The 26,467-nt window shown below is 41.6% G+C and overlaps 1 protein-coding gene across 1 annotated transcript in view; it reads left to right on the top strand.

Annotated features, from left to right (window-relative positions):
• Positions 1–26,467, top strand: part of TSPAN7 (tetraspanin 7) — a 76,320-nt gene that overhangs the window by 45,379 nt on the left and 4,474 nt on the right. The window contains exons 2-6 of the mRNA XM_083612591.1: positions 13,163–13,351; positions 16,225–16,299; positions 18,978–19,073; positions 20,053–20,208; positions 23,174–23,257. Of these exons, the coding sequence (XP_083468717.1) occupies positions 13,163–13,351; positions 16,225–16,299; positions 18,978–19,073; positions 20,053–20,208; positions 23,174–23,257 (600 nt within the window). The remainder of the gene's footprint in view (positions 1–13,162; positions 13,352–16,224; positions 16,300–18,977; positions 19,074–20,052; positions 20,209–23,173; positions 23,258–26,467) is intronic.

The raw sequence follows: 26,467 nt of genomic DNA on the forward strand, positions 1-26,467 counted from the left end.
ATATAAAGATATTTTATTTAAAATTATTTTGTGATCCTTTAAAAACAGTGTTCAGGTTTGCAGATATAACAGTTACTATTACATACACTGATAATTTAAGAATAGGTTTGGCCATGTGATGGGGTCTAAAAACATGTATTATTTATTCTGAGCTTGGTTTTGTTTGTAAAAACTCATGCTAACATTCTCCTGAGTTCTCAGTCCACATGTGTCAAAAATATACTCAAAAGTTTTGAACAGATTATTCCTAAGGTGATTACTATTCTTTAAAACATCAACAACAAGAAGAGACTTATGGCACTGTAGTCTGCCTGCATCATTAAAAGAACAACAGCTGAAACAGTGCAAGGAAGATATGTGAAAGGGAAAACGTTAGCATTTCTAACATGGATGCAGTTCTTTTTTAAAAACTGCCATCTGGTGGCATTTGTTGATAGCTGCAGCAACCTGAATGTGTGCAGTGTTATGGGAACAGTTTGTCGATGAATAGTCAAGTTCCTGCTTCATTAATACCTGAATGGGTGCTTTGGATTGGAAATTTGGATGTGGGGGAAGGCTACTGTGGACTTTTTGTGAAAAGAAAATACTGTGGCCTTTTGCCTCAGTAATCCCTTAATGAGAAAAAATGTATTATCTGTCTATAATCTTTGAGAATTCTTAGAGAACAGGTGAGTTCCCTGCAGACTGGAGGCTGGCAAATGTTGTCCTCATCTACAAAAAGGGGGAGGGGGAGAAGACCCAGATAACTACTGACCAGTGAGCTTGACACTGAAATGTCCTAGAACAGGTGATTCAACAGTCAGTCTGTGAGCATTGAAAAAAAGGATGCTGTGATTACTAAGACCAAACATGGGTTTTTCAAAAATATGTCAGGCGAATCTCATTTCTTCTTTTGATTGAATTACAAACTTGGTGGATCAGGGGAATGCTATGAACATTGTGTATCTTGACTTCAGTAAGGCTTTTGACAAAGTTCCCCATGTTATTCTTGCAAGGAAGCTAGTAAAATGTGGGTTGAATGAGGTAACTGTTAGGTGGATTTGTAGCTGGTTGACTGACCAAACCCAAAGAGTACTCTTTAATGGTTCCTCATCATCCTGGAAAAAAGTGGGGTGTCGCAGGATTCTGTCCTGGGCTCATTGTAGTTCAACGTCTTTATAAACAACTTGGAAGAATGAATTGAGGGGATGACACCAAACTGGGAGGGGTAACTAATGCCACAGAAGACAGAATCAGAATTCAAAATGACCTTAACTGATTAGAGAACCGGACACAAGCTAACAAAATGAATTTCAATAGGGACAAAAGTAAGGTTCTGCACTGAGGCAGGAAGAACCAGGGGTACAAATATAGCATGGGGACACCTGGCTTACTAGCAGTACATGTGAAAAGGATCTAGGGGTCAAGCTTAACATGAGTCAACAGTGTGATGCAGCAGCAAAAAAGCTAATGCTAGTCTAGGTAGCATCAACAGAAGTATGGTGTCCAGATCAAGGGAAGTAATAGTACCACTCTGTTCTGCTTTGATCAGAGCACATCTGGAATACTGTGTCAATACTGTGACCACAGTTTAAGAAGGATGTTGACAAGCTGGGTCATGTGCAGAGGAGGGCAACCAAGATGATTAAGGGTCTGGAAACTAAGCCGTGTGAGGAGCATTTGAGGGAACAGGGTATGTTTAGCCTGGAGAAGAGGAGCTATGACAGCCATTTTCAAATATCCAAAAGGCTGCCATATGGAAGATGAAGAAAGCTTGTTTTCTCCTGCTCTTGAGGTTAAGTTACAAGAAAGGAGATTCCAGCTAAACATCAGGAGGAACTTTCTGACAGTAAGTGCTGTTCAACAGTGGAATGTATTCTCTTGAGAGGTTGTGGACTCTCCTTCTTTGGAGGTTTCTAAGCAGAGGTTGGATGGGCATCTGTCATGGATGTTTTAGTTGAGATTCCAACTCTGTCATTCCAACTCTGAGATTCAATTATCTGTCATTCTTTGTGGACATTTGTCCTTCCCCTGCCCACCCTGGACTTCTTTGACCCTGTGCATTTCCTTTGGTTTTCAAATCTGTGCAGTTAATGCAGCAACTCCTAGTCTTCAGCTATACATTTTTGTTTCTTGTATTTTTCTGTTATGTACCTCAGAAGACAAGCATCTGAATAGTTAATGCTGACAACAGATTGTGATCATCACCATAAACATTATGAAGGTGATATTTGAATATGATTCTGCATTTTATTTTCCTCGTCTCAGCAGAGCCATGCTGCTATACCTGATTCCCTTCCCATTCAATACCAAAGAGTGACCTCTGCAGTCCAGTTTTTATTCTTTTAACTCTGTACAGTTTCCTTGGTAGTTTATTGAGATTCTGGATTTAGTTGTTAATTTAGTTTGCTGTATCTCAAGCTTGTGAATCTTTCTGGCTTTGGTTGTTCTGCACTGGGGTTCTGACAGGGAGGTACAATGCAGAACCATGGACAGCTCCCAATGACCAATCTGCTCTAACAGAGGCTGCAGGGGGACTGAAACCTAATGTCTCCAGCCCACCTCTCTCAAACTCTGCCTTAGGGCTGGGTGATATATCGTCCAAAACCGGTTTGAAGTCCATATCATGATATTGGTATCATAGGTTTTGACCTGGCAATGTATTGTGAATATTGTGTGTGTGTGCTATGCAAAAATCACAATGTGGGAAAAACCGTGAAGCCAGCCAATGCTTCTCTCAATTCCTGCAGCCCCTGTTAACTCTGCTGGCTCAGTTCTCCCCTGCCTCAAACAGGGGGCAGTGAATCATAAGAGCAGATGTGGCAAAAATCAGGATGCAGGAAAAACCATGAAGCCAGTCAATGCCTCTACGTAGCTCCATTCTCACTTCAGTCACCGTGGGATATCAGCATATTGTGATGTTTAGCTGGTGATATATCACAATATTGAAAATCAGTTATTGCTCATCCCTACTCTGCCTGCTTGCTCAAAGAATGAAGAGTATTAAATGACCAGATGCCTGGCCTGGATATGGCTGGCATGCTTCCTGCGCAAGTTGGGCAAGCATAGTAGTGTGCTTAATGTTGTTAATGTCTTCATTTACTCAAATCTGATAGGTTGTTAAATCTGGGGTTTAATAATAATAATAATAATAATAATAATAATAATAATAATAGTAATACTAGAGGCCTGCAACCAAAGATTTGTCTGGTTGCTTCAAATCAGCATGTGAATGTCAGTCTTCCTTTCCCTCAGAGACTCTTCCTTCTACCCTTCTCCTGCTCCCTTTATTTGCCTGGAGTACTTCTTTCTTTATCAGATCCTTGTCCACAATTTACCTTTAACACTCTTTGTTCCAATACCCTCACCATCCTTAAAAAAAAAAAAGCACCAGTGAAGGTTTGCTGTTGTTGTCAGCCCACTGTTGTTTGTTCTTATTGGGAACTGGTGTGCCATTGACTCTACTACAACTACATTCCATACAGCAACCACACATTCCATTAACATGCTCTCTGAAGAAAGTACAGCATTCTGCTAGGTAGAAAAGTGTACATGTTGAGTGCTTGGAAAATGTTCTCCACACACAAAAAAGTGCTGTCATAAAGGAGTCTGATTACAGCTTGTTCTGCAGAGGATGGGGAACTGCCGGCCCATGATGCCCCTCCCATATGGCCTTCTGCTTCTACCATCATGCCCCTTCCTGCACAGCTTCCATTTTGTGCCAATGGAAGCCTTTTTAAATGCCTGGTTACTGTGCGATAGAGTGATGGGGCTGCAACATTTCTCTGATGAAAATAGGGGCATCCTAAGCAAAACCAGGACATTCCAGGATCAAATCAGAAACCAGGATGGCTTCTTTAAATCCAGAACTGTCCCTGGGAAATAGGGACACTTGGAGGGTCTGCCATACCCTATGACATTCGCCAATGAAAACAGGGATATCCTAAGGGAAAGCAGGACATTTTGCGATTAAATCAGAAATCAGGATGGCTTCTGTAAATCCAGGACTGTCCCTGGAAAATAGGAACACTTGGAGGGTCTGTAACCCTCCAACCTCCCCAATCACAGCCCCTGTGCCGCAGTTAACCTTCAAATGCAGGTTGCATCGGTGTCAGGCTAATTGCTTTGCAGTTAGGGAAAGGAGGGAAGAAAGAGAGAATTTGGGGCAGTGGTGTGGGCCGAGAAGGTGAGAAACAAAAGGGGAAAGGGAGAGAGAGAAAAACAAGGAAGAAGAGGGAATCAAATTGATGGATGTGTGCTTGTGGTTGCAGGCCTAAGTCTTTCTCACTCCTGTTACTTGAGAACCTTTTCGACTGGGGTTGCCGGGAATGGAACCTGGTGCTTTCTGCCATGCTCCATCACTGAGCTATTGCCTCCTCACATGACAACTATAGAAAAAATGGGTACCGAGGCCAACGCTTGAAATAATTGAAAATGCTTCAGGGCCCTGGCCATTGTGTGTGACTTGGCAGGCCAATAAAAAGTATCGTTTTCTGCTGAGTTGAGAATTTGTCTGTTTGACTTCAGTTGAACTGTGTGAGCAGGGTCAAAGGCCCATTAAATAGATCCCATTTAATTTCCGCCCCTCAACCCCTGTGATAGCTCTGACAGATTATTATTTTTCAGTAACGTAGGAGATCAAACGAAGGCATTCAATAAAAAAAGGAGTGGGGCAACTCTCATTAGTATCAGCTTGGAAGTCAGTTAGGCCTTGTCTTAATTGGCAGAAGCTGCAGGACAACTTCCCTTTGAACACCTTTAGATTTCAACAGTGCGTTGAATGCAAGCCACGACTATCTGTCCAGTGTTTGAGGCTCCTGCTGATATGCTAAATAACTACAGCTGTATGGGGGAAGTGGTTCTATTTCAGAAGTGTATCATCTCTGCTTTGCATAATTTTGCACAGTGATTTTGTATAATTTTAAAAGCACAAAAACATTTTGGACAGCACCTGTGGGAGAATAAAAGCGGCCACACAGGCTGCTGCTGCTGCCATACACACTACTTATGAATTCCCTTTCTGAAGCAAGCCTTTTAATAAGGTTTCCCTGATGGCTTTCAGAGGACCATTACCCAGGAAGCCAAGTTGTAAATATAATCCTGTCTGAACCTGTGACAGAGGCGTTCAAAGCAATTTGATCTCTCTGATGTTTTGTAAATGTTGGAGATACTTTTTGCTTCATAACTTTCAGTGCACATGTAACTACTGCTAATATTTGCATAGAATATTGGAACTTCCCTCCTTTCAGATTAAAAGCCGCAAATTTATCTACCTTTGAAGCAAGCCAACTTGAAAACTCCACTGCACGTTACCAGGAAAGCATGGCGGCCACAAGGAACCTGCTCTGCAGTTGTCATATTTATGTGGGCACAACTTACACTGGTAGATGGGAGGGGTGCTTAACCCTTTCCCCACTGCCACTTTCTCCTTGTACATGCTTTCCTGCTGGACAGTTTTAAATAGGTCCCCCCCTCCCAAGTAGGCACTAAAGTCTGAAATGAGTTCATAGAATCATAGAACTGTAGAGTTGGAAGGGACCACGAGGATTATTTAGTCCAACCCACTGCAATGCAGGAATCTTTTTCCCCAATGCAAGGCTCAAACCCATGACCCTGAGATTAAGAGTTATGATTTGCCAACTGAACTATCATCATGCTACCCTTAACTTTCCTCTAATCTGTCCCTGCATTTCCATTATTTCTGGAAACACAGAGTTGGAGCCACATACTTTATTGATGATATAGCATTTAGTTTCAGGCACATTATTCTTAAAATGTGGTTTGCATTCATTTTATAGAGGTGCTTTCTCGATTCCGTTGTAGTTTCAGGTCAAATGTTATGTGTTAAGGGGACAGTAGTTCCCCCTCTTAATATAGCCAACTGGCTTCCCATTACTTTACTTTCCTACTCCCTTGACCTGGAGCATTTAACCTGTGATTAGATGCCTGCTGGCACTATTGCTTCCTGATCAAATAAAGGCATCAGCTATTTGTTTGCAGATGTGGCCTATTGCCAGCATTTTTGTGCTGTGCTGCAGACTGAGGGAAAAGGGTGTTCCCAGTAATACTGACAACCAATATCTATGGAACTAATTAAAGAAAAGGAATACAGCTGTGAAAAATTGGAAGGCATAGCAGAGGCCTTTCTTTCCACAGTTGCCAAATGCCATTCTCTCTCTCTCTCTCTCTCTCTCTCTCTCTCTCTCTCTGGCTTTTTAATGTTTTACGCATAGGTTGTATCACGTTCGAGCAACTGGAAACGCTTTCCCCATGATATTCTATCAAGTGACTTCCTTTTAAAGCTGCTTGTGAAGAGTAGGAGGTGGACAAAGGAGGAGGGAATCAAGGAATTATATAGTCATAGTTTTCTGACACAGTCTTGGAAAGTATGGCCCTCATTTTCAGCAAAAATAAGTGAATTCATTTTTGTAGGTATAACCTGTTGATTCTTACCACCAGCAATATTTAAAGCTGCGTATCTTATTATTTTAGACATTGCAGTTAATTCTGCATCATACTTGAGAACCTGCCACGAGAGGGCAGAAGCTGAATAGGCTTTGTAGTTCAGCTAATGCATAATGCTACTTTATGTGAAGGCTGGCACCAAATGATTCAGTGGAGCACCCTAGAAAATGAAGCACAACTTCAACAGATTTTGTATGGGGATGCTTTGTAAATCCGGGGACTGTCCCCGGGAAACAGGGACATCTGGTAACCAAACTCTGGTGAGCATTCCACAACTAGGGAGCCACTGCAAAAAAGGGCCTGTTGTCATGTTGTCACCCTCTGGACCTCTCGTGGAGGAGGCACACAAAGAAAGGCCTCAGAAGATTATTGTGGGGTCCAGGTTGGTTCATATGGGGAGAGGTGGTCCTAGGGGTATCACGGTCCTAAACCATTTAGGGCTTTATAAGTCAAAATCAGCACTTTGAAGCTGGCCCAGGAACTAATTGGATGCCACTGCAGTTGGAGCAGGATCTATGCAATATGCTCAAACCGTCCTGCCCTAGTGAGCAACCTGGCCACCAAATTCTGCACCAGCTAACATTTACAAACTGTCTTCAGAGGCAGCCTCATGTATAACGTGTTGCAGTAATCTAACCTAGAGGTTACCAGAGAATAGACAACAGAAGTTAGGCTATCCCTGTCCAGATAGGGGCTTAGCTGGGTCACCAGCCAAAGCTGATGGAAGGCACTCTGTGCCACTGAAGCCACCTGTGCCTCAAGCGACAGTAAGGGATCCAGAAGTGTCTCCCAAGCTACATACCTGCTCCTTCAGAGGGAGTGTAACCCCACCAAGAGCAGGCCACCTCTGGTCCATCTGGTTTGGGGAAGCACACAGACACAGTGCCATAGTTTTATCTGGATTTAGAGATAGCTTAAACTACTTGCTCTTGCTGTTATATGCCCTTTTAAAATCAGAGCTAGTATGGGAGAGTAGTAGAGTGAGGCCACTCAGGTTCACATCCCTGCTTGTTCAAGGACAGATACTGAGTTTTGCTGAATGGCCACCTCTCAGCCTAACCTACTGCAGTGTGCTGCTGAATCACTCGCACTACTGAAATGATGCAGTGTGTGTGTGGTGAATATCTTATCTGTCTGGTTTTGCCCCTGAAATGCAGCATAAAGCGATTTGATAAGGTACCTTGTGATAAATCAGAGAAAGAAAGTTGAGATCCTGTTCATACCCCAAAAGTGTCTTTAGTAGGGATGGGGGAGAAATTTGGTTCCGTTAGAATCTGAAGGTAAATTTACCTAATTCACACTTCCTGAAACAATATCCAAACCAAAACACAGTCATCCATTGAAATGTACAACTCTGAGAATTTGGCAATGCAGTTCTCCAACCAAGGGGGTGCCAGCAAGTCAGATCCTTATGTTACTATTTCATTTATCAGAGCTTTTATATGTTCTCCATAATTATAGTATCTATTAAAAGGTAAACACTGAATGAAGATGCCAAAATCACTAGTGTCACTGCAAATCTATAAAATACTCCTGAATAGAATATTTTATACTGGAATGAGGTTTTAGATATGTAACACTGTAGTCCTATTTAGACTCAACTGAGAATGTGCCATTGAACACAGTGTGACTTACTTTGAAATAAGCATGTATATGGCAGGATTGCACTGTTAGATGTGATCCAAGATATATATTTTTTAATGTATTTAAATTTCATTGATTTTAGAGTCCTTACTTCCAAGCAATGTGCTTGGGTAGTGGGAGGTGGATCACCTGACGTTGATTTCATACCAGAGGAGTTTGCAACAATACAAAGTGATCAAGTGTTGTAAGTTTTGCACAATGCAGGGTAAATAAAACAGAGAACGACATTGAAATAAAAATTAAAAACCACAAGTTAAAATGGCTCCCGATTATGATTTTCGAAACTTATTGTTACATAAAGTGACATGTACTGTAATACCTGCTTTTCATACCAAAAGAAAACATCTCGAAACTCAGTTTTTGAAGTCCCAATTACATGCATGTTATGATTCATTTTTAATTACTGCAAATTGCCCTTGACTCACCCCATCAAGGAGATTTTAGAATTTAAACCTACATTGTCATGGCAAAACGCCTTGTCCAAAGTAGAAATAAATTGGCAAACGTGTACCGTCCTGACAACATATCCTTATCAACCTGCAGGATCAGAGAGTGAGCAGAAATGCTTGCAGCCTTGTGCTTTATATTATAAGCCATTACCTTTGTGTGTTGCAGAAGAAATGCTGATTAAAATGTAGCGAAGAAGATGAGCCTTGTTAGCAGAGCAAATGCAGTGAATATGACAAATGGATGCCAAAAGAAGGGCATTGAAATGAGGCTGAGCCAGATTTATTGGGTGGCTGCCCCACGGCAATCAGCCGCTCCGTCTTAGTTTAACACTAGGGTAGTCATCGTAACCTCTTTCTGATTTATGGCGATCTTGCACATCCTGATTGAGATGCTGGACTGTTGTTAGCCCACGGCTGCCCCTTTCTGCAGCCAGCATGACACTGCCCCAGGCCAGTGAAGCTTTGCTCATCTGCTTGTTGCTCTTATCCCACACTCCCCCGTCTGAGATCATTGGTTCATTATGTTGCAGAGTCCTCAGCTCTGGCCTTCCCTTTGTCAGGTGCAAGGAATGTGCACAAAACCTCAAGCTGCAAGTATACAAGGCTTCATTAAAATTCCTTTCGGCCCACCGAAACACCATTAAAGCATATGCCCACTGCATAAAATTTCATTTGAAACACATGGTCTCTGCCTGAATAAGTGGAAAGTCTTTATTGGTACTTGTGAAGTCATTACCAGTGATGCCGTTGTTTAACAGGAAGGTGATAGATGCCTCCTTCCAGCACATGCTGAGTGCAGTCCTGAGAAAATATGCTGGCTGTTCTGCTCTATGCTGATTCCACTAGTCCTTCAGTAGCATTGGATCAGCATGATCCGCGTTTGGATTGCAGTAATCAGTGCTCCTGTCCAGAGAGCTGGATTGCAAAACATGGCACCTGGATATGCCACAGATGTATACCCTTCATGTTTCATTTGGGTGGAAGAGAGATTTATTTCTATGCTACCTTTCTGAACGTCAGATCATAAGCAAACAAGACAAGTGGGACCTGCAACAAAACGTTGCAGTATGGAATACTCCCAGCCACCAAGCTATGCTGCCTTCCAGGATACTCTATTCCATGCATCCCCAAACTTGGCTCTCCAGCTGTTTTGGGACTACAATTCTCATCATCCCTGATCACTGGTCCTGTTAGCTAGGAATGATGGGAGTTGTAGTCCCAAAACAGCTGGAGGGCCAAGTTTGGGGATGCCTGCTCTATTCCATTCCCACTTAGCATACTGAATGCTCACTGGGCTGTTTCTCTCTCCCCCACACCATTTTTAGGAGGGTCCCCCCCAAAAGCTTTTTTCATACACTTGCAAACCTTACCCACCCCCTCAAGATGTCCTATACTGTACTTCCCTCTTGCGAGCTGATGGTGACATTTTGGCTACATGAGGACCAGCAATTGGAGAATTGAGTTCACCATTAGTATATAATACTCTCATTGGCAATTCCTCTCTTTCGGCCCTCTCCAATGATGTGTATCACTGGAGAGATATCTTTCCAGACCATACTGAGCTGGCAGAGTCTTGCGCTTCTGTTTACCTGTATAATCAGAAGTGATGCCTGAGGCATCATATGAACTGAATGTATCTCAAGAGAAGTAATTGTACCAAGGAGAAATTCTGTATGAAACCCCTCTTTTTTATTTTTGAAAACTGCACTCAGTATACTGTTGATACAACATAATGTGGAGGGAAGGGGTGAATGTTGCATTATAAAATTTAAAAAAATCTGATATATGGTGTAATTTAACGGTAGCAAAAAACAGAACCTTTTATTTATTTGCAAAAACCAAACCAAACCACTTAACCCCTCATAGAATCACTGTAGAGTTTAACTGTAGAGTTAGAACTCTACTAACTGTAGAGTTAGTAGAGTTAGAAGGGACCCTGAGGATCATCTAGTCCAACCTCCTGCAATGCAGGCATATGCAGCTGTCCCATACGAGGCTCAAGCCTGCAACCTTGGTTCATATGGCTTACCGTTATTCAGTCTTCAGGTATGGGGAAATTAGCCTAAGCCTAAAGAAGAAAACCCTGAACAGCATGTCTGTGATCTTGCCATGCTGGTAGTTACCCAGAATGGTACAGTATGATCGCAACTTAGACGTGCGATTTCAACACATGTTGAAAGTACAAAATCTCTCTGCCTTGCTTGGGGGGCAAGGCCCGCTCATCACACAGCTCTGGAAATGTAAGGATGCTCACGTGGGGACCTTCCAAGGCGGTGGCATGAATATACCCATTTTTGCATATACGGTACCCGTTGCCACCCCCGGAACGTAAGCCCCACCCAAGATGCAGCCGTACAGTAATGTCCAATGAAAGGCATTGAATCCCCCAGTGGTCATATTGTTTCTATTTTTCCTAAATATAAATGCATTTCATAACATAAATATTTAAAAGAAATAATCTACACAGCGGAAAAGGTTTTAAAACAAACATTTTTCCTGCCACCCTGAAATTAGTTTCACAGTTTTAATTTTCAGGCAACATGTCATGTTCAAATTATACATGTTTTTGGAATGTTAAAATTAAGTACACATATTATCAAGGTTCAGTTACCAAGCAGCTCACACATTATTGTACCATCCAAATAATTACATTTTGGGCAAGTAAGAACCAGTATTGGCTTTACCCTCAGTATTCACCAGCATCTTAGTCATATAGGAGAATATTTTTTTTAAAAAAAAAAGTTGAACCAGGAAGGGTTTACAGGATAATGAAAAGACAAGATTCAAGTTAAAATGATTTATACTTGGATATCTGTTTTCCATCACATGGTGTCGATACGTACACGCACCAGTCTGCTTTGTTCTGTTGAGCATGGCACATGGATCAGTTTGGAAGCAAAATTAGACTTGACGCCATGATTGAGATCAGGCTAAAGTAATCAGGTCAATGTCTCCTATGTCAAGAGGGCCTCTTTCCTAGCATCTGTTGATGGGGGAATAGAGATGAAGAAGGTTGAGGGGAAAGCTCAGTCATTAACCCTGCCAGAATCAAGGTCTGCTGAGAGGGTTGCTCTCTATTTTAAGCAGAAGGATCAGAAATATCCTGTCTCCTGTGCTCTCCCTGATCACTACATCTCCCCCTCGTAAAAATAAACTTGGTGGATCTGGGAACAAGATGGAACAAGATGGAGAGAGGAGCCCTTAAGAATGCGATTACAGAATTGTTATTTGAGTATAAATGGGAAGAAGACTGCAACACTTTTTTAACACTTAATTAAATAGTCACTGAACAGTTTGAAACATTCTCATTGTCTTGGACTGAAGAACTGGTATTCTTTGCTTCTTCCTCTGGTGGCAACATTAGTTCTTCGCTTTCCCTCACAATTATGAAATGTCTTTTTTACATTTAAGTAAGCAAAGGCTTGTTAAGAACTAATAAACAAGTTCTTTAGAATCAGTATATTGCTGGTTGTCATCTGTTATGTGGTCTTTATTTCCTTAAAATATTTTATTCTACAGCGCCTTTATTTTTCCAAACCAAGAATGCAGTGAGACCGAGCATTTTTAAATGGGTAGTAATAAGTGGCTTCTGAGAAAAAGGTGTGTGGGAAGCTGTTTCCTTAGCATGTTTTAAAAAGTACTTGATGAATGCATGTTTTACATGTTACCATGTTATTTATTTACTTTAGTCTGTTCTTAAAAATATACACTTAACTGGACTTGCCAACCTTAAGTTCTGCACCCCAAAACGATGCAAATATCTATTTTGCCTGTGCAACCTGGGTTCCAAACATGTTAATGCAGAGGGGGAAAAGACGTTTTTGCAGATTTCAGATATAACACCTGTGAGAAGTGGTCTGTATTCCCATGCACAAATGGCTCAGTTTACTGTGTCCACTAGATGTCAGCAAAGAACACATATGTGCCTCTGGATTACAGCATCCATCTCTGCACCAGCAGGAATACAAAGCACGCAGTATTTCAGTGTCAATGCTGTAATGGTTGACATGAACAATGGCGTTGTGCTCAGGCTATATGGATAATATGTGGCATAGAAACAAATCTTCCTGGATTTTGAGAGCCCTACAGCTTCTTTCCCACACTTCTAAAGAAAGGTCCAAAGACTGAGCTTCTGATCTTGTAGGTTAGGAGATCAAGACACTTGAAATTTAAACAGGCATTGTTTAATATCAGCCCCCATTGTGAATGTAGAACTCGTTTTGGATTAAGTGCATTTTTTGAGTTTTCTTCTGAATTGTATCTCACATCAGCAGCATTTCTACATGGCAGAGAAAGCGTAAGAAAAGATAGGTCAAAAGAATTTGGTGCAAGGCCCCGTTAAATACACTGGATGCTTTGTTCCCTAAAATGGCATGAGTGGGTTGCTGGTTATTTGCTATGGAACTTTGGCTTTTGGTTCTGCTTGCCATAGGCCTCAAAACGGAGAAGGAATATTTTGTATCCTAAGCTTCTGTGGAACTAATAAAAACCTATTTCCCCCCCCCCCAAAAAAAATGTTGCTACAACAGCAGTTCTGCTACACTTAAAAATGTCTGTGTGTTCAGTATTACAATATTTTGATCCTTATAAACTCTGACCTTGACTTTCTGCTTCTTACTTTCCAGATAACTGGTGTTATCCTTCTTGCTGTTGGTGTCTGGGGGAAGCTGACTTTAGGCACATATATATCTCTCATTGCTGAAAACTCCACTAATGCCCCTTATGTCCTCATTGGGACGGGTACCACGATTATCGTCTTTGGCTTGTTTGGCTGCTTTGCCACATGTCGTGGCAGCCCATGGATGCTGAAGCTGGTGAGTATCCAGCCAAATAACTTGGTGCTGCTGGAGTACTAGAAATTGGTAAAGTGGCCGTTTTCTCTTGTTACGTGTAAACAGATGCCAAGCAGGTTTCAGCCACACACGGGCACACACAGAGCAAGGGAGTATAATTACTAAAAAGAGATCCATATGGGAAATCTGTCGCTCCTGGTATGACGTCTTGGGAGTGACATACAGGAATAATCCCATAATTTAGAGTTGAGCCACACATTCAAAACAACAGCACCATGTGCCACAGTCCTTTGGAACGTCAGAATTTAAGTGTGAGGTTTCGTGTTTAAATTCTCTGCAATGCAAGAAAAACTTTTGCCTCTGGAAAGGCAGAGTATTAGAAAAAGGACTCTAAACCTAGTCATGTTCCTGACTGGCTGGTTTGTTTGCAGGGAGATATTTTAATGTTATCGGCACTGAAATAAATAATCCCCAGCTGTCACCCTCCTAAATCAAGTAAATAAATAGAAATACGTAACTAACTGACCAATTGCATCACAGATAACTTGCTTCTGCCCCCCCCAACATAATACCTGCCCCCCCTAAAATAATGATGTCATCAATTGTGGATGAATACTATCCCAAAGTTTTTCCAAATTTGAATTTTAAATGAGCTATGAGTGGAGTTGGAAGAAACAACTGTGTTGAACAAGCACATAGTTTTAAAAGACCGCCAGCCTTTTAAACAATGCCAAAAGTGCCTTGAGCCCCACAATATTTTCGTGCAGATATAAATGAAGTTAATGTGAACTAGAAGAAAGCAGAAGAGATTTTTTAAAAAATTAGAATATTCTCTTTCACCTAGATATTCAAGTATAGACTAGGGAAATGCCATGTGTGCAAATGACAATAAGATAGCTATGATGAGGGGGAAACGACAAGCACACTCAAATGTGTGTCCTTGGGTTAACTTGGATTTATGCTAATTCATAAGCCTTTTGGCTGCAGTCCGGAGGTCCACATGGAAAGGATCAATAGGCACATCCTGGTGGGTTTTTGCAGAGCTTTCCCTGGCAGCAGCTCCCAGCTAGCTTGCTTGAGCAAGCAGAGTATCAAACTACCCGTGAGCCAGCTGGCAGCTGCTGCCTGGGGAAGCTCTCCGCAGAAAGCCCTGAGCGTGCACACATTGCGTTTCTGTGGGGCCCAGGAGATTGCTGCCATCATGTCAAAGCAAGCCCCATTGATCCTAGTGGAATTTGTTTCTGTTCTTGAGCTCCTGGTTTAATTGTGCTTTTTAAAGTCCTTCCTAAAGACCTACCTTGTGTTTTGAATGCCATTGAATTAGAGATGGTGGAGAAATTCAGTTTGTCTGCATTTTCATGCATGTGACTCCCCCTCCTACCTAATTCATACCTCCTGTGGGGACCAGAACGCAGCGACCCTTCAGAATGTGTGTCAAATTTTGCATTTCTCAAACCAAAAAAGTGTGTCCAAAGATATGTATGTTAGAGGGGCAGTGGGAACAAAAATGCATACGTTAGTAAAATTTACATACAAAAGCATTATACTAGGAAAAGTTGCTTGCAAAAAATATGTGTGTTAGGATAAATGTGTACTAAAATGCTAATGAATTTTCATGAGGACTTAAAAAAATTGCATCCTACCTAAGTAATGATTTTGAGTGGTGCCTAAGCTGAATCATGCCCTTCTCAAGGGCTTTCTGAAATGAGGCATGTGTAGATCCTAACTGTGCTGAGTGCAGTTGATGAGTAGCACAGAGTTCAGCAAGATCCATCTCGGCATGAAATCACCCCAATTCCTTTGATTTAGAACCCACTACATCCCTCTACACTTTTCTGTTTTAAACTATTGTCATCCTGCCTTATAATTTCAGAGAAAAACAGCTTTGTCCCTGCCCTCTCTCCAAAAACTCACAATTTAACATCCAATTAAAAGTGCCAAATCAATAAAATCAGTAAAACAGCAGAACACATCATGAAACAATAAAGACCGTAAAAATAACAAGGCAGGACAATTTCAAGTCAGCAATCTCTCTAAGACTTAGGGCAATTGACAAGAGCTGGTTTCCTTTTTTTCATGTTTACAACACATCATAAGATAAGCATTACTATCCCCACCGCCAGTTTTTATAGCTAGGGCTGGAACCTGTGTTATCTACCCTTTTTGTACTGTTTTTGAATAAAAAAAAATGAACTGCAGACTGCAGTTCTATATTCCAGCCTTCAGGCTGGTGCCCTCCAGGGTGATGGGAGTTTAGTACAAAACATCTGGAGGGCACCAGGTTGGCAAAGACTGTTGTGCACATTTACCTAAGTACTTCTTAGTAGACACATATAAGATTATATTTTCAGGCCAAGCCTGTATAGCATTTTAACTTATTGACATGGGCTCAGATTTAGTAACTGACATTAGCTTTCTTAGGGTGAACTCTGATTACCAAAATAAATACATGCTATGGGGAAGAACTGCTTTAAGCCCTGGGGCTTGCCTGCCGACCCAAGCCCAGATTTTACACCCCCTTTGTTAATTTTGGCATTAAGCCCTTTTCAGGAAAGCATGTAACCAAGCTGTCTAGACAGGTTTCATACCTGAAACAAATTGGGTTTACCACAATAATAGGTTTTCCCAGCCTCCGTTGAAGATTCCTCTTCTCCCTTTCCCCCCACCTGTTTTGCAATTGCAATTTTGAGGAAAAGGGAAACAGCGGGACAATTTGGCATCCAGTTTTTTGCTGAGCAACATTCTTGACATTCTCCTAAAACTATTTGTAGAATTGCACTTTGTGTAGATGCAGTATTTATTGAATTCCCTGAATTGTAATGCATCCAAATAGGAGGAAAACCCTCTGCAGTGTGAGTAATCTGTTCCATTCTTCATTTCCTCTTGTATTTCAGTATGCTATGTTCTTGTCTCTGGTCTTCCTGGCTGAGCTTGTGGCTGGCATTTCAGGGTTTGTGTTTCGCCATGAGGTGAGTATAAATTTCATGCTGGTAAAGGTGGTGGCAGCATGGCTCTGAGCAGATTTTGCTGCACCCTCTTAGGATACTGGTATGATTAACCAAGGCTGCAGAGTCCAACACTTTACTTGGCAGCGATATGTACCCACAAACACAAATGAAAGGATTTAGCCTAAAGCTTTAGGCTTTTGCTGTTCAATGTTTATTTTTGAGTTGCATTTATTTATATGCTCATCATGCAAGATCTTCTTTACCCTGTCATATATGCTGAAGAGAGAAAAATACCTTAAATTCTTTACATAAATGCTGCTACTTCAGCCAAACAGGCTTTTGATTGTATAATGCTGAGCGGATTTCCAAGAATGCAAAGCCAAACTAACCTAGTTTGTTTTGCTGCCTTGTAAATCTTGTGTATTTCCTGTGCTAAAAAGCAGCAGCAGAGCAAGAGTGAGGAAAGGGAAAGAAAAGGATAAAAGTGAGTTAGTGAGACACAGGGCTTATGGAAGGACACTTACCTTTTGCTCTGCTCTTTCAATGTCTAAGCATAGTGTTTTGTTTTTTTACCCCAAACTTTCACCACAAAAGCCAGCTCTATAAAGCTGAATTGGAGCAAATGTCAGTTCCGAGTTTTGTGCTGATTGACATTTGCCCTGATTGAGCATTAATGAGTGGGTTTTTGTGGGGAAAACTCCAGAGCAAAAATAAAGGGGGCTCAGATACAGAGCTTAACATTGCAGACTATGCCCATAAAGAGCAGAGGAAGGGTAAGTATGGATAAGCCTACAATGAAATAAGAATACAATTGGGGTCTGTAATACAAATGTCTCTCAGCCCACTTCATACATACAGTGGTTTGTTGTTTTTCTCTTAAGAGTGCTTTAAAACCTAAGTACTTAAGTTTATTAAATTTGTTCATTGATTCTTACAACCAGGCCCCAGGGTGAGTGCCACCCGGCGTTTTGTCACCCCCCTCAGTGGTGACACCCGGGGTGGACAACACCCACCGCACCCCCCTTCCTCTGCACCTGCAACCTGCATCAGTGATTGCCAGCCACTGCACCAAGGAGGCTGAAACTGTTGCCTAGCAACAGGAGCGCTTCTAGGTCTTGGGAGACCAGGCTGTGTCCTCTCTTTCTGCCCCTGCCTCCTCTGCTCCTAGTGGTGCAGTGAAACTCTCCCTGGATCCTGTTGATCCCCATGAGGGAAGGGGGAAGATGGGAGTCCTGCTTCCCCAGCTGGGGCAACCATATCATAGGAGGGGGAAGCACCTCTTCTAGCCTATGTTCCCTGGTCTCAGCCCCCTCCCATGTCATCTTCCTGTTTCCCCTCCTCATCCATCTCAGCCTGCCACTGCACCCCTGAGCCCAGCAACTCCTCTTCATGACAGAGAAGGTCTTCTCTCCGATCACGTGGCTTCAGGTGTTCTGTCAGAAAACTTGGTTGTTAGGACCGTATAGGTTAGTAACCAAATTTTAAAATTGGCCAGACTATACGCATCTTGGAAACGTCAGTTGTCTTATACATTGCTATCCCACAATTCGTAGCCAATTGGGTTGCATAAGGATTGCAGCCATTATGATTAGTCCCATCTGAAAGGCGGTATATCCAAGCAGTTCTTGTGCAGTTGCTGTTTTGAATCAAAAGGCCAAAAAAATGTCAGTTAAGCTCTGTTCATGCCCTCTGCCACCTCTGAGGCTGAGCATCTTTTGCTTATCTTTTGCACAGTCTGAAGTGTTGGCACTTTTTGATCCTGAGGGCATTCCTGCCCACAAGTACCCTTTACTGCAACAAATCAGTGCTTCTTCTGTGGATTGGTCTTTCCCTTTTCTCCCCTCCATCTTAATATTGCAGTCACTAGGAAGCAAAAGGCAAATCTGAAGGGGATTTCTTCTTCCTTTCAAACACGTATATTGGTTTAGGAAAGTAAGGGCTTCAATTTAGGATTGATTGTACGTGTTTTGTACTTTTAAAAATTCACATCAAAATTATTCACCAAAAATAAATTTTAACAGTTGCATCAAAAAAAGTGATGCAAATTAAGCTAACTTCCCCATGTTCACTTCTTTCCAAAAATGTATTCTTCTTCTGCTCATCAGGAGGTAAGGGATTGTGCAGGACGTTGGAAATATTATTCCCTTTTATCTCTCGCTCACTTACAAACTTATCTTCGCAGCCATAGAAGGACAAAAACCCAAAAAACCCTGACACACTCAACAGGCCTTTGGTCCAGTTTCAACTTCTGTATCTGCTGGCTTGATACTGTGAGATGCATCCTTGGTAGTGATGCATTTCTTGGCAAAGGCAGTTAATTCAGGGAAATGAAACTGCTGCCATGAAGCATTGTCTCTTTCTTCTATTACCATATTTCCCTTCTGTTTTTCACCTGATGCCTCTGACTCCTTGACATTTCCCTCTACATAATGAATGGAAGATTTAACTTACAGCCCTAGGTAGTAAATGCCAACACAAAGGACTACTGACTGTTCTAAGATAACTTTTGTCACTGCTGAATGTACACTGCAGGAGGAATGGCAGTTTCTTCTTTTCTTCCTGTGTCTAAAACCATTCATTTCTTTAAAAAAAAATCATTTCTCTGGTCGCTCATTCAGGCTGAGAACTTGAGCACTGGAAAATCTATTCTGCATATGGGTCCAATACAGCTGACCATAATGTCTAAATTTCCCTTTTAGATCAAGGACACGTTTCTTAGGACATACACTGAAGCCATCCAGAATTACAATGGAAACGATGAGAAGAGCCATGCAGTGGATGACGTACAACAGAGTGTAAGTTCAAGGTTGCAACGACGTAAGACTAAAGCCAATACTCTTCTCCGGTTGCAACATAAGAATTGTCAGTTGCTCGAAATGTTGTCTGTGGATTGAACATAATCAATTGGTTGCAACACTTGAGCAGTCATTTTCATCATTCTGATTTCATTCACCTCTTTTTGCCGTACACTGACAAATCTCAGACATATAGGACATGGTCTTCACTACAGTAACCACTGGAAGCTGTTGCAGATTTTTGGCTGGGACAATCAGCTGTCATTGGATGCTGGGAAGGGAAATGGTGCTTTTAAATATGCATCTATCCATTTGTGATCCGTTAATGACCAGTTATTCCTGGTGTTAATGCTAAAGGCTAACCATTTATTGCCAGCATTTGATAACCTTACTATCTTTTGATCAGTGCCTGGGCACATGACTCACTGGTTATCCCCCAGTTCACTTGAGAAGCATTTGGCAAAGCATGCTTGGAATGTTTGAAAATGTTTATTCTGTTCAAGAACTCCAGAAGTCTGATGGTACTTGTGAGCATGTGATGCTCTTTGTAGAAGGCCTGTAGTATATGCTTTGCAGGCAGAAGATCCCAGATTCAGTCTTTGGCATCTCCTAGTAGGGCTGGAAGGACCCTCAACCAGTCAGTGTTGGCCAGGGATGAGGAATATGTGGCTTTCCGGACGTTGCTGGAGTCCAATTCCATCAACCTTAGGCAGTATAGCCAATAGTCAGGGATGGTGAGAATTGTGATCCAGCAATGCCTGGAAGGCCACAAGTTCCCCATCCCCACCACTACCATCGTATCCTGCCCAGGTAAGGTGCAGCAACACCAGTGTAAAAAAGGTGGCTGTATGGATCTGCCCCTCTACAATGGCCGCTGCTGCTTTTTTGTGATAGTTGGTATAGTTTGAAGTAAGGACGTGAAGCATTTCCTGCTTTTTCTAACTATGGTCTTACTACTATCCTTTCTGATTATTTTTAGCTGAGTTGCTGTGGTGTCCAGAACTACACCAATTGGAGTACTAGTCACTATTTTTATGAACATGGTATCCCCCCAAGCTGCTGCATGAATGCCTCTGACTGCAATCCCTCAGACCTGGCCAACATTACCATTGCTGCTACTAAAATAAACCAGAAGGTATGGACCACTTTGCTTAGTTGCATATTTTTCAGCTTTCTCCATAACAAAAGGCAAAATGTGCTGAAAAGGGGGCACCTGGGGAATTCACTGCAGTCTTACCCATTCATCCTACTGCTTAGCTGCGTTCTAGAGCTGGTGTTTCTCATACTCCAACAGAGAAGAGATGTTTCTCCCATTTCCCAGTGATCCCTGAGCTAACTTCCCATGCCCCTGATTCTCATTCTGACAGAAAACTTCCTCCACAGAGGCAGAGCTGACAAGGCTGAAGAATGCAGCAAGTAGATTCAGATAACCTTGATAGTTATGCCAGTCATCGCGTCTGTCCTCACCTATTGCTTTTTTTCAACATCTTGCAAGCAGTTTTCTGAAAGATGTGCCATGTACTGGATGCTAACAGCCTGCTTGAACTGAGAAAATAGAGATGATTGACATAAGAACCATGCTTCATTAGGCATGTTTACTGCGCCTGTTATAATGCTGTTGGAGTCGTAAAGCTGGAGGCAGAACACAGCAACGTTTGACCCCGAGCCAAAAGGGATTGCAAAAAGCACAGCATTTTAGTGAGCATGAGTGAGAACAAACGAGATGAATAAACATGTAGAAAATACGGGTTATTCAACTCACGATTTATGTGACGTATAAAAAAATGAATAAATACCTCTTTAGTACTGGAACAGAACTTTTTTCTGCTCAACCTGACTCTCATATAACAGCATTAATGTTGATTTAATGTATCCATTCCCTGTCATTTTATTTACTTCTTCCAGTTTAACAGTTACATCATGAAATAGTGTTACAATATGGAAAAATATAGGGGGGTTATTTTTTGTTTAAAGGTGACCTTTCTTAGTAGGTATATAAATGCAGTCACAAATGAAAAGCTGTTATGATAAAAGTGAGAATAACTATAATTCTTCCTTTGAGATAAAGCTATTTATTTCTCCTTACGTAAAAACTGAGGGTAGCCATCTTCTTCAGTTTTGCTGGGGTGGGGGAGATTCTCCCCTGCTTAAGGATGGGCGCTCCTTGGTTATGATGGTATCATACAACCTGGGAGAATCTGGTTGCCCAGGCTAAAAAGCCTAGAAGACCTTTGTTTCCCATGCTGGCAGGTGCACAGGAAATGAGAAGTTGCACCAGGGCAACCCAACTAGCATCTTTCATTTGGGCTCAGCGAATGGGCTGGGAAGTCCACAAGGCACCCTGGAGTGATTCCCATTTTGCAATTGGAAGGGAAAGAAGTGGAGTTGTAGCTCCCTTACACTCCTTTTGTGTCATTTTCTGACCAACATTTTTCAGGATTTGGTTCTCAACAACATGCAAGGTTGTTCTTCTCATTAGGGCATGTTTCCCTTCCAAATATCAGAGATTGCCTGGCAGGTGAGCAGCAGCATCTTGAAAGCCAAATGTGGAATTCAAGAGGGGGGGAGATGGAGCCCATCTTTGTATGATCATCAATTAAATCTAACATTAGATCAGTGCCCAATACCTTATTTTCACATCCCTAACATCAACTAATCCAGGGTCTTTTTGTGCTGAAGCCCTGTTTACAATATGACAAAAAATACTAGAGAGATGTGAGTCATCACAGGCAATTCCAATGCCGTGGTCAAGGTGAATAGCAGGCCAGCTAGCTGTTATCCCATATTGCTAGATTTAGCCCACATAGGCTATCAGCCTGTATAACACAGGGTTAGAGCTTTCTCAGAGAAGGTCGGCTGTTGAATCTTTTCATTCTCTCTTTTTCCTAACTCCTATGAGGTTCCTCCATGCTTAATTATTAACACCTGGCTCATCAAACAAGGCCTAAGATTATCTTTGCAAACAATTGATTTCCTATCCCAGCTCCCAAAGCTACAGCAAAGGCACACAAGAGCTCTGATCTAGTATGGAGAAGCTGACCTAGTACAGGAATGAAGCTGGATTTAATGTAGATCAGATGGTTTGAAGTTGTTTGTGGATTGCCCAAACAGATGTATATTTGTTTTTTGTTTTTGCTGTCCATCACCTCCTGATATAAATTTAGACATATGTTTTATTCACAGAATAATGCCAAGAAGTTTAACTGATATTAATCTCATATTTAGAATATACTTATTCATAACTACTGATGAGTCCATTTCCCCCCTAAATTATTAGTAAGAGAATAGTTATCTTAATGTGAAAAGGAGTTTGTTCATTAATTATAAAACGTTCTCAGGAGAGACATATTTTGTCAGTAATTTGTTGTGAATGTTGCAACAGTCTTTTTAAGAATACACAGTGCGGGCAGATGAATTAAAAAGAGTTATGAAATAGATAGCAAACAATGCTGAATTCTGATGAGTTTCAGAAATGTTCACCAAAGTTGAGAGCATTTGTACAGCATGAAGCATAATTTTTTGTTTTGTTTTCAACCTTCAGATCCCTTATGCTGGGGTATTTTGATGCTTCAGCCTCATGGTCCCATTTAAGTTAGTGAGTCACCAAGCCAGGACATGAAGTTGTTAAGAGATCAGGCCTGATCCGGTGAAATCCACTGTCTAGTACTCTCAGTGAAGCCAGTGTGTGGAAGTTGTGGACACTCCCTTGTCTGTTTCAACAGAGGCTTTCAGCAGGAATTTTTCAAATGCATTTTGTCCTAGTTTGCTAAATCTTTAGCTCATTTTACCAGACAAACTGTATCCTTCTAATGCTGGCTGGGGCTGATGGGAGTTGTAGTCCAAATAATCTGGAGGGCACCAGGTTGGGGAAACATTGCTTTAAAGAAAGGTACATTATGGTAACCATACCCTAAAATGTAAAGTTTGCAAAGTTGTATGCAGTTTATCAAATTCACTCAATCTTCCCACAATCTTGGGTTACTCATTAGTATACATTGTGGTGCTGAAGTGCATGTCAAACTGTCTAATCCTTCGTTGAGCACTAAATCAGAGGCAAGTGGATATCCCTATCAAGAGTAATTGGCTGCTTTCTTTTCCAGGGCTGTTACGATCTGATGACCAATTTTATGGAGACAAATATGGGGATCATAGCTGGAGTGGCTTTTGGAATTGCATTCTCACAGGTATACATTTTTAGTGCTTTGAAGGCAAGGTGTGTTTGCTTATTTCTTCAGCTTCTGGGAAGGATTAGGATAAGGGACATGCCTCTCAAACTGTTCGTTATTTCTTAGGGTCATGTGTTCATTGATTTTTCTTTTTCCAACTTAAATGGAGTTTCTCCTTGGGAATATCGGTTACAGCCCAACTAATGACTGCCTCAAGGGGGTGGGGAGGACCCTTCCATTGGGTCAAATAAAGGTTAACCTAATAAACCAATGGCTTAAATGGAGCGTAAACAACTCACATGGCAAGCAGTTGATGCATGCCTTACATAGGTTTTCCCCCAGCCCAGAGCAGTCTTTTGCATAAAGGAAATGTCAGATTCAGAGAACCATCATCTATGAAACGAAAGCAGATGCCAAGGTAGGCACATTCAAAGGTTCATATTAAGGGCCATCAACAAATAAATTTATTTCAGTTTTCACAATTAACATTTGTAATAAATAAAAGTGTGTTTAGTGTAAATGCTGGGACTGACAGGTATTGGAGACTAACAACATGGAAGGGCCACAGGTCTTAGATGGGGACAAACAGGGCAGAAGAGTTGTTATGCCTGGCTTCTGAGCTTCCCAGAAGCATCTCTGGCAGACTGCTGTTGGAAATCACATTGTTAGGTTTAGTGGACCTTTTGTTCTCATCCAACAGAGTTGTTCTTATGTTCCTATCTTACCCTTCCTCCTGATAGTGCTGAAAAGAGGAGCAAAGATACACTGTACTTTTGCAAGAGGATTGTTGGTGATTCTGGGGGTGATTGATTATGTATGACAGGATGCAAGAGATAACTTAGTACTTTATACCCCACTTTTACGTCCCACTCAAGGCAGTGAACATAGGATTCCCAAGTGACCTCCCACCGAGGCACTGAACAGACCCAAACCTGCTTAGCTTCAGCAATGTGGCCATATCACATGTCATGAGATCATGCCATGTATAATTCACTGTCTTGCATTTCTGAACCATGATCTTTCTGCATTGCTATTGGCAAAGGTCTATTGTCCATAGCAATCTGTTCTCAAGCCGGCTTTGGCGGAGCTTGATTTCCAGTGGAATGTTATACAAGCATACTTCTAAGTGGCACATCATGAAGACATCCCTTTGGGCTTGTTCTGCACATGGGAAGAAATTCCTTACCTCTGCTTACTACCCCCTCTATGTCAGACAATAAAATGTAACTGTATACCGCACCCTTTCATTATATAATCTGTTTCCATGCTGTTTCTTAGTAATCAATAGCACAATGAAACATCAAACAGCACTGTGTCCTTAACTTTGGAAGGAGATAATCTGCCATGAAGAAACCACCCCAGTTGTTGTTTTTTGCTTCTGCACAATTGAGTGTTTTCCACTTCTCTTTGCTTAATTAGCTAGACTAGAGATGGTTTAGCTTGGGAAAATGAAGTTTTTTGAAACTAGAAAAAGAAGAAGTCATGAAATACAATAAAAGTGTCCTGCGGCACACTTTCTTTAAGCACACATTTGGGGGGTGGGATGGACTGTGCCTTGGGCCTAAAAGTGTCTGCACAATTCACATTTGCACACTCTTCTGTAGAAGAGACATCTGTGAACCTTTAAGAGATTGTTTTGTTTTAAAATGGTATTGGTCCTTTCAGTTTGAATTGAATAATGAAGAAAGCATTCTTCATAGAAAATGAAGGACCAAACCAAGCTGCACATGGTAAAGTCTAAATTGTCAAAGATTGTGTGTGTTTCAGAAAAGTGACAGCAACCTTCAACATATAATGTGGGTGGACATTTTCCTGTTAGTCCCCAAGTTGTCCTTGTACATTTAGGAAAGAGAATTGTACAGAGTGTAGCTAGTGGTTTAAAAGGTCACTGGTATGCCCTTTGTAAGATGGAATTGCAACCAGGTTACTCATTAAATGGGGACAAATTATAGTACAGCTTTACAGCAATGTTGACCTGCTTTTAATGGGGAATACAGAGCCCAGGCACTTATTTGTAAATGTATTGGAAATCAATTTTACAATGTATAATAACCATTCATTTTCAAATAGTGGAGGCCTCGTGTATTTCACATGCATCATGTTATTGCTTTGTATTTTTTTATTGGTAATTTAATTGTCAAAGGAAGTATTTGTACATTGACTGAGTGAGATACAGTTCATCAGCAAATAGAACTGTTCAGATCTGGGGATTCAATAACTGAATCCCAATTAAGACTGCAGTTCTAACCCCACTTACCTGGGAGTAAGCCCCATTGAATTTAATAGGACTTACGCCAGAAGCGGCTTAGTCATGCTGGCCACATGACCCTGAAGTTGTACGCCGGCTCCCTCGGCCAATAAAGCAAGATGAGCACTGCAACCCCAGAGTCATCTGCGACTGGACCTAATGGTCACGGGTCCCTTTACCTTTACCTTTACTTCTGAGAAGTCATGGTTAAGATTGCACTGTTAGTCATACTGAAACTGAGTAGGTCCACTGAAATCAGTGGGCCTTAAGTTAGTCAGTTTGCAGTAGCAGTTGGCAGGGCACGCCAGGGCAGGGCAGGCAAGGCGGTGTTGCTCACTTGCCTTCCCAACTCTGAGCATTGCTGCTGCTGGTCATGAGAGGGGCAATGCGCAGGGAGCACAGCACAGATGTAGCAGGAGAGCCAGTCCAATGCTTCTGCTACAGTACCTGCACTATGCTGAGTTGCCCCCTCTCCCGTGCTTTGCCCCTCCCACTTTCAGGAATCAGCAGCAATTTTCGGTGACAATGCTGCCTTCACTGTGCTACCCCATCGACGACTGCTGTCATAATGTACATTTTAATGATTCAGTGGGTCTACTCAAAGTATCCCTAAGTCTAGATCCAACCCATAGTTCATTGGAGACAAAAGTGGAATATAAAATTGGATGCTGAGGATTAATTGCAGCCTGAATACAGGTTTAATTTTGGGCATGAGAAGAATATCTAAGTATTAATATGCCTGCAATCTTTGTGACTGACTAGAGCTTACAACCCACTGTTTTGGTTTTAAAAACCAAACACACTGACTCTGTCACTACCACCAGTCAAAGACATATAATCTTCCTTAAATTAAGCATACTCCTTACCAGCAAAACAAGACTGTCAAGTATTTCTGTTATATCCAGTTTTCAATGAATGCTGAAGGCACACCTCTTTACCCTGGCCTTTAACATCTGCTTATCTGTGTTTTCAGTACTCAC

Source organism: Podarcis filfolensis (assembly GCF_964270895.1).
Source record: "Podarcis filfolensis genome assembly, chromosome: 4".
Lineage (NCBI taxonomy): Eukaryota > Metazoa > Chordata > Lepidosauria > Squamata > Lacertidae > Podarcis > Podarcis filfolensis.